The 9,663-nt window shown below is 33.9% G+C and overlaps 1 protein-coding gene across 1 annotated transcript; it reads left to right on the top strand.

Annotated features, from left to right (window-relative positions):
- Positions 1 to 698: 698 nt before the first annotated feature.
- LOC132543708 (NXPE family member 3-like) lies at positions 699 to 9,122 on the top strand. The gene is made up of 4 exons (XM_060207226.1): positions 699 to 787; positions 1,441 to 2,184; positions 2,636 to 2,685; positions 8,332 to 9,122. Exons 1-4 carry the CDS (start codon positions 699 to 701, stop codon positions 9,120 to 9,122), a joined length of 1,674 nt encoding a protein of 557 aa, XP_060063209.1.
- The last annotated feature ends 541 nt before the right edge of the window (positions 9,123 to 9,663 follow it).

Raw genomic sequence — 9,663 nt, 5'->3', positions numbered from 1 at the left:
CCGTCCATCCCAATAAGAACGAATAGTCCCAAAACGGTCAAAATAGTAAATAATTAAGGCAAAACTTCTCAAAAGACCTTAAATAATGCATTTCTATCAGTAACACCACCCCCAACATTTCATAGGACAAAAGACAGACCGCATCGGGACTAGAAATTCATCAAGTTACCTGGCGGATAGTACAAACACAGCACACATACAACACACACCTGTACTAGCTGACAGCTACTGTCAAACTGAATCCGGTCGGAAAAGACCAACAGACGCGTGTCGGTTTTCACGTGCTGACATTCTACCGTCGGTTTATCCGTCGGAATCCCGAGATCTCATAACTGCGAACAATATTAATACATAACGACACGACTTCTATTTCTATAATTTATCCTTGCTAGATTTACAAAAGTCTTCCCGTAAATATCGCGAAAATACTGCTGTGGTATTAATTTAAGAAATAACTTCCACAAGTGTGCACACAGTTAATACGTCATGTATGGGAACATGCATACATGTAAATACACAGGTAAAAGAAATATAGTCATTTATAAATACATGCACAAAAATTAACATAGGTAGCCCAAAAATGTTTCGAGACGGCCCCGACAAAGGGATCCGCCAATCGCCACGTAATCCATGTTCAATTGCTTCATTTTTATTCTATGCTATTGAGCGTTACCAAGCTGAAGTTAATAACAGTTAACATGTCTGTGACCGAATCTGTGTACTTTCGAAGGATACTTTTCTGTGGTGCACTAATAGTCATAATATGGATAACCTGTTTCCTACCGCGGTAGGTATTTAAAAAAAAAATTGTTGTCATTTCTACTGATTTACCGATATTTTTAATTCCTTCGTATGTCGGCCATATGACTCGGTTAATTGTATATATTATGTACATGTTCTATGTATACCATAGTTTCTTATATGCTCTATACTTTAATTATTTTATTTTTTGTTTTATCCAACAGTGTTTAAAAACATTTTCGTACTTAAACTTCTATAATTTCAAATTAATTATGAAATCAGTAAATCTGAGTTAATATTGATCTTCAATAATAAGACGTAAGCAATATATAAAAACAACGAATTAAATACCGCATCAAGTTAGGTCTTCCCACGAAACTGAGCGGCCCCGAGATTATAAAAGGTGCAGCATACCGTAGCATATCGTTTCGATAATAAACATCACGCGTGTACGGGTCTCTAACTAACAAGCCTACACCATGCACTGTGAAGAACAATGACACACCAAGATTTGAATTCGGCTTATTATTCTCATTATTGGCGTACAATATATATTGATAAAATAAACAATGAAACATCATTTTATACCTGTAATATTTCTGTACATGTATGACAGCAGTTAATTGTGTCCGGGAGTATCATCTTCTTGAGGAATATATGTTATCCCTTCTATATAAGATTTATGTATGTATTTTACAGGTTCGACCCAGCAGTGCTCCCGGACATAAAAGAAATATATAAGTCTGATGTACCCTCGGCCATACCAATACAAGCTTCTAATCTAAGCAATTCGGATGTAACTTCCATAATAAAATTCATTCCAAAAGTGAATATGTCGGTGTATACGTTGTATGGAATTAACACGTATATGGAATTCAAAGATTACAAGGACTTCCATTCGTTAGTAAACATTTCAAATTCAGTAATAACCGTCAGAAGCAGCAACGTCAGCATTGGAGATGACATAATAGTCGATATTGTGTTGTACAACGGCAGAGGAGAGAGGTCTAAAATGGGAGGTGATATACTCCGGGTGTGGCTTCGAGAACCTTCAGTTAAGGCATCGGTTTCCGGTCATGTGACTGACCATGGTGACGGATCATACACAGGGGTTGTTAAAGCTATGTGGGCTGGAAAACCAGAAGTGATGTTTTCTATCGCAAATACAAAGGAACACGTTGGAATTTTCATGAATATTGTGCATAAATATGGTTTAATTATGTTCCTTAAAGCAGGATTTCGGAAAGGTAATAGGACGGAGACAACTTTATGCAGCGTTTTACCAAATATTCCTCACGTGATAGAATACTGTAACTTTACGGCCCAGATTTACAATATGTCTTTTTTCTGTGGAAAACCTTTCACTATGAGCTGTGAAGATTGGATTGTATATGAACGAGCACTTCAGTACCCATGCAGCGAAAAACACCAGTTATTATTTTCGTAAGTGAATATTACTTTTAAAACATAAGTTTATGGTAATTAAAATTGATTTTACGTTGATAACCATTAAGTTTATTCGAATATCACATTTCAAGTGTTTAACTGGTTCTGATAATTCCATAAAAACGACAAAAGGACGGATGTTAATATGTTGCATTATCATAGTTTCTAGAATTCCATTTCCATTTCTTTTGTCTTCTTTTCTCTTGTCTACTTTGATTTACATCTGGCGCTTATTAGGAAATAGCGATTACAAAACTTCCCTGTCAAAATAAAAAATGGCTGCTCTTCAACCATTTTTTTCAGTACCAATTTTGAAAATGCATTATCAAAACTTCTAAAACAAAAATATGAAAAAAACCCGTTTCGAATAAAACGTTCCGCAAAGGAGCAGTTTTCCCTCAATATAACTGCAGCGGTAATAGGCAATCCATGATTTTTTCCACTTCAGGAAATACAAGTATTTCAAGAAAAGAGTATCAAGAGTAACTGTCCTAAGTAGTAAGTATTCCAATATTTTTCCTATGACGACCTGTACTGGAGAAAAATCTGAAATCACGATCACAATGAAAACAAAAATCCCTTAATAGTCCTATTGCACACACACGTCCGCCATCTTGTTTTAGGTCATTATATATGCATGTCAAAGGTCAACTGGATATAAACATTCCGTCGCGATGAACATGGCAGCCTGCGGATTTGACGTTTACATTTGTATGTTTATCCATTGTTTTTTTTTTTTTTTTTCACTGAAACTTTTGTGTCACATATTTTTATATTGTTCATCATAATTTATATTTATATATTTACACATATTTTACACCATGGTCCAGGAAATAGCACCATCCACCCCACCTCTGTTAACATTCTTTATCCATATATTTCTCGCATGGCTGTCCTTTAGGAAGGTTGGAAAAGGAAAAAGAAACAGTGGTGGTTCAAATACACAACATCTGAGCCAAAGTATCATCCATGTGTTTCACATATTTTGGATTTCAATTTCTTCAGTTCTGGGACACCGTTGGTGCAGCCAAAAACACAGCAGATTCTTGCTGACAGGATAGCTGGTATAAATCTTCCAATTTCAATGCAGAAACAAAATGTCGGCAGTTGTATTTACAATAAATAACACGTCAAAACTGTCAACAACACTGCAGAAAACTGACCAAATTTAAACATCATATTTCCCTTATTCAACCCGGGTGTGAAAATTTTAAAAAATAATGATGTAAAAAAGACCTGTAGCAGAAAATAACTACGTTTTATTGTACATGTAAGTAAGTAGATGTGTATGTACTGTATTATTATATGGTTTATTAGTGTTTTATTTCATGTATTGTATGTATTGGTTTTAGAGTTACTATCTTGTTGTAATAAACTTGATCAAATTTAATTAGTGTTAGGGGTTTACTTTTGATCAAAGCAAATTACTGTATCTGGATATTCTGGATCCATCACTAAATAATAATTTGCTAGCACATGGAGCTATTAATATCATAAAAATGTATAAATGTTATAAAAAACCAAAATATTTTTAGAACTTGATCTATATGCCCATGCAGGCAAACAACATTTTTTTGGTTAAACACATTAATTTAAAGTATTAAAAATCAAGTATTTATACATCATTCTCTTAAAAAGTAAAATGAATGTGCATGCATGAGCAACAGGTGATCAACATCTAAAATAAAATCTAATAATAGACATTTTTATGAAGTTTATCTCCTTTGTACGCTTGTTTAAAAATAATTGGTTCATTAATACACAATAAGTACCAAGATTGGTGAATATCTTTAACTGAGTTGTTTATTTTCTAACTTTCAGCTAATATTTCATGGATACATACTTTCTGCTTTTGTTTCATTTTCTTGATAGTTATGTGCAGTGCGTGTGGCTATACATATAAACTATTTATTTTTCAACAATTATGAAACAAATTGATATCAATCACTCTTGTTGGTCCGGATGTTAGCGCACAAGGGATCTTTGTGTGGGAGGAAACCGGAGAACCCGGATGAAACCCAATGCGGCTGGGCAGGTGACCCCATACCTTTTCACGTCCAATCGGGGAATCGAACCCTGGCCGCCTTGGTGTAAGGCAAGTGCGCTTTCATCTGCACCACCACAAGATCACCCATATGTGATAGACCACAAAACAACCAGACTAGCTCATATTGACATTCTAATAGGCACGAGTACCCAAATTTAAACACTTCATTATAAACAGCAGTTTATGAAAGTAATTTAGATATTTGAAAAAAAAATCTTCATGTTGAAATGTTTTGACAATGCTCCTAAATGTCTGAATGTGCAGTTTTCCATGTAGTGCTATTCCCATTCTTTTTTCCGTTTCACTTTTTCAATATTTCACTCGAGTTTATGAGCAATGGCAGTGAGTAGGCAGATGAAATTTACTCAAAATGCATAAAATTACTTCAAATTTAATTGAGTAAACATTACATTTATTTGTATTATGAAATTAGAAGTGTTATACCGGATTTATCGAAAGTGTTCCAATTTGGGTACTCTGACCCTAAATGGTAACTCCAACCACAGGCGCTTGCATTTTTAACAAAACGTACGGCCAGCCACACGTTAACATACACAAAGGAGGAAGCTAGTCAGTATGTGAGATTTCTGCCAGTATCGCAAATTTTCAAAATGAAGTTTTTCAGCACTTACTTTACCTTTTCATTTTTTGCCGGTGGCGATGTACGTGTGGTTGTGACCCGTAATTAAAGTTTTTAACAAATCCCTGTGCTTCAAACAAATTGCCTAGATGATTTGAATTGTACCTTAATTGTCGATTGGGGACCAGAATACACATACATACTCGTTTTTTTCCTGACTACAATCGATGATTGAGGTAATGAAATCATCTAGAAAAACTTCTATGCTTTTGATGTCGTAAAGGCCTAGCACTTGGCAGTTAAACGTCGGGGTCAAATGTTTTTGTACAAATCTTTCGAAGAAAATGGGTTTTTTTTTCATAAAAAAAATCAATGAAACTCCATGAGCGAAAATAAGAAACATTTGCTTCAGTATCAGATCAATTCGTTTACAGTACTGGACGTCATTTTTTTTGTCAATTCAAGTCACTTACACTAAGCATAACACAAACGATCGCCATTGCTGAAGAACCCGGATGTGGTGTTTTATATCCAGTTGACCTATGACCTAAGAGTTACCGGAAACGTGCAATAGGACTATTATGCAGTCAGGGATACCGGTTGATCAAGTACATGAGAGAAAATAATAAGCGAAAATTTGTCGTAGGGAAAGTATCGTAATATTAAATAATAAAGCAATTAAACATGTATTCTATATATTTATCTAAGACCGTGAAAATAAACATCTTTTTAAAGATTTTTTTGTTTTACACAAATATTTGTAATATACATCCAAAATTTATATACTTTTTTATTGTATCTTCTTTATCAGTTTTAGCGGTAAATCATTGTTTTGCTCTTGTTTTGTTCTGTTTGTTTAAACTACATGTATTCCTCTTGTATTGACTTGTCCGATATGGTGGTATCTTAATGATCTAGCAAAGTTAATGTATACTTTGCGAGAAATTGGAACCATGTCATTTAAATGGCTCACAAATGCTAATTTTTTTCAAACTGATCTAAATTATGTCTGGTACTACATGTCCCTTTTCTAAAAATGAAATTAAGACACTGGTGAAAATAGACTGAATGATCAATGCATAAAAATTCAGAAATTAAGCTGAATACTAAAGATAAGAAAATTATGTGTAAGTTTCGTTCTTTAAAAGAATACATTTACCTGTAGAAACAGGAAGCTGATTAGGTATTCCTCGTCACGAGACAACCTGTACTTTGAATAATTCCGACATTGGAAATGACTTTCATTATTTATCTAAATGCCAAATGAACCAGTAAATTGTCTAAGAGAGAAATATATACCAAACTATTATTTCACTTTTCCAAGTCAAATTAAAATAAATGTTTGTTTGATTAATGTAAAAATGTTCACAAAATTTGTAGATTCATATTATTGAGTTTATCTCTGTACTCGGTTGTGCTCCTTTCCTATGTAATTGTGCAAAAGTGAAACATCATTATTTACAGAAAATGTTGTAATTTTGTACTTATTATCATACGCCATGTATCATGTAAATTATATGTATGTGACCTCATGTTACACACGTAAGTATGTCAGAGTGATTGCATAAAACCTTCAAAACTATATTCTGTATAGAGTCAGAATATTTTATATAGGGTCAGAATATGTTATGTAGGGTTAGTATGTTTTATATAGGGTTAGTATACTTTATGTAGGATTAGTATGTTTTATATAGGGTTAGTATACTTTATGTAGGATTAGTATATTTTATATGGGGTTAGTATATTTTATATAGAGTTAGTATATTAGGTGTAGGGTTAGTATGTTTTGGTGTAGGGTTGGTATATTTCATGTAGGGTTAGTATATTTGGTGTAGGATTAGTATATTTTATATAGGGTTAGTATATTTTATATAGGGTTAGTATATTTGGTGTAGGATTAGTATATTTTATATAGGGTTAGTATATTAGGTGTAGGGTTAGTATATTTTATATAGAGTTAGTATATTAGGTGTAGGGTTAGTATATTTTATATAGGGTTAGTATATTAGGTGTAGGGTTAGTATATTTTATATAGGGTTAGTATATTAGGTGTAGGGTTAGTATATTTGGTATATATTTGGTGTAGGGTTAGTATATTTGGTATTGTGGTTTTTTCTCTTTGATGTAATTTGTTTGATTTCTATTGGAAACATTCCAAACTATCCTAGAATTATAGATGCTTTACTGAAATTGGGGAATGCATAATCTCACATTATTCCTTAGGGAGGGGGTAAAGTATACTAAAGATTATGTAAGAAAAATAAATTTTAAGAATACATGATGGCCAGGGCCCAAATGGGTCAAATTGACTTCAATTTTTTAAAATCTTCTTTACATCTATATCTAGTCCAAAACTGATTTTTTCAAAATTATGAATTTGATGGCATCGGATCTCACACTTCCCATAGGAAAGGGAGCGGGGCAATAAGATATGTTTTAGTAAGTTGATATAGATAATATGTTGATATAGAAAATATAACATTTTTTAGCATAATTTATTTCAGTTTAAACATGCTTAGAATTCTTAACATGGGATGACAGTTAATGTTATGCACGATTTATATTTGTATTGCATGTACAAGTTAGCTCAAGTTATGTAACAGGATCATCTTTATTACATATGTTACAATTATGACAACAATTACACAATTTAGGGAGCCGTATAAGCACATGAGCCTGTTGTTGTAGACCGAAAGCCATTTTTTTTCGGAGATAACGCTTTCTCCAATTCTTGCATGCATTTATTGTAATAAATATAGCCAAGGTCATTTCTTTAAACTAATTTGGTAGTCCTGTAGCATGCTACAGGCCTAATATCAACACCCTAGCCTTTTGGTTATTAAGAAGTAGGTCATTCATTTGGATAAACTTTGTAATCATTAAATCCATAATGCTACAGACCCATATCAGTACATTGAGCATTTTTGTTATTGGAATTGGTCTACAGCTTAACACACATGTGACCTTTTTGACCTTGAAAGGCTTTCAAGGTAATTCATTTCAATAACTTTATAGTCTCCACTCCAGCATCCTACTGACCCAATGTCAGCGTCTTTGGCTTTTTAATTGAGAAAATTTGTGAAGATTTTAACACATTTAACCTCTGAGACCTTGAAGGTAGGTCAGTGTCAATCCTTTGAACACATTAGTAGGTCTTCATCCCAGGATGCTAAAGGCACAGTATCAGAAACCAGGACCTTTTGGTTAAAACGGAGAGGTTGTTGGAAAATTTCAACACATTTGACCCCTGTGACCTTGAAAGTGGGTAAAGGTCATTCATTTGAAGAAACTTGGCAGCCGTTTATCGCAGCTACAAGCTCAATAGCAGCATCTTGGGCTTCTTGGTTGTTATTTCGACGTAACATCCACGACGATGGACAAAAGACGGGCGCAATTGGTCACTTGATGTAGTAAATTACTTTTCTACGGGGAAAATGACACACAAATGGTCAAATTTCTCTTTAAATATGCATTACTTAGAATTATATTATAAGTTGCCTTCGCTTTCTCTCCTCAGATTCTGGTGCTAGGCAAGAACCAATGGTTTCATGCAGTGATATTAAGAGTGAAGTCACGTGGCAGATCAGCACCCCGGCCGGGTACTTTTATAATGGTAAATGGCGATCGTTGCTATGCAAGACTTTGATGCCATGGAAAAGAGAATCATATGCTAAGTGCTTGAAGGATCGCCCGTTACTAATGACAGGAGACTCCACTATAAGAAATTGGTTTCAACGTATAGCAGAGCTACTGAAGTTAACAATATTAGTTGGTAAAAAGGAAGTGACGGATAAAGCATGGCAAAAATTTTCCGAGGCTGGAAACAGAACTGAATCACTTGAATTGTATTGGGCCCCTCACGGAATTCCGTTCTTCAGCTATGAACAAAACAAGAAGAATCTGCGATCTGCTGCCTCTAGAATAGACGATTTGCCAGGAAATAAAAGCGTTATTCTTGTGTTACATTGGTTTAGTCACGTGGCAAGAACAAACCCTCAAAATTACAGGGAACTTCTTCGGAGTGCTAAACAGGCTATAATTCGGCTTTTGAAACGTTCCCCTAATTCACGTGTTCTCATCAAAGGTCCCCATGCTTTCACATATTTCATGTTTTTGGGACCGATAGATTACCTTGGAATGCTTTATAAACAGATATTGTACGAGGAATTTAAAGATTTACAAAGAAAAGTGTATTATATTGATCAGTGGGACGCAACTATAGGAAATGAAAACATAAACAACCATCCCGAATACCCATCATATAATCCTATGATGATCAATTTACTATTTTCGTTTATCTGTGAATAATTCTTTTACAAATAGGAAATATTGCCCTACTCAAAGCGTGAATATACCTGTCAAGGGAAAGAAAAAACCCACAGGTCATACACATAAATATCCTATTACTTATGATTCAAGATTAGTTATACATTAATTCGATTGGCATTTAAACAAAACCATTTTTTTTCTTGGCGACACTAAACTACTTTTTATTTTTAAAACGTGTAATTATTGTACTGACCATTAATCATTAACATTATATAAACATTCTTTATATATTCTTTACATAGGCAGATACAGTAACAGTATACTGTATGACATAGTAGTAGTGACGTCATCATCCCACTACAGGCCATCCGCCATTTGTGCTATTGGTCGTCTGGTACCTGTAAAAGAGAATATTACTATGTTTTTGAAATCTACTTCAAGTAACCTGCTTATTTGAATGTGAATCATTATCATATATACGTTATTACGTTATGAGTTATATAGATCTTTGTTAAAGTGTACAAATCAGTACAGAGACAAGGTGTACAGATAAGTATATAGACAGGGTGTACAGATCAGA

This window comes from Ylistrum balloti, unplaced genomic scaffold (genome assembly GCF_031769215.1).
Source record: "Ylistrum balloti isolate Yb309-2 unplaced genomic scaffold, AGI_CSIRO_Ybal_v1 Utg369762, whole genome shotgun sequence".
Taxonomy (NCBI): domain Eukaryota; kingdom Metazoa; phylum Mollusca; class Bivalvia; order Pectinida; family Pectinidae; genus Ylistrum; species Ylistrum balloti.
Note: the sequence above shows the minus strand (reverse complement) of the source record. Positions and strands in the feature narration are given on the sequence as shown.

Bases quoted from the DNA above. Each gene is read 5' to 3' on its own strand.
- LOC132543708 (XM_060207226.1), top strand. From the start codon at position 699: ATGTCTGTGACCGAATCTGTGTACTTTCGAAGGATACTTTTCTGTGGT. The intron at 788-1,440 runs GTAGGTATTTAA...TGTATTTTACAG, and splicing joins ATAACCTGTTTCCTACCGCG to GTTCGACCCAGCAGTGCTCC. The intron at 2,185-2,635 runs GTAAGTGAATAT...TTTCCACTTCAG, and splicing joins AAACACCAGTTATTATTTTC to GAAATACAAGTATTTCAAGA.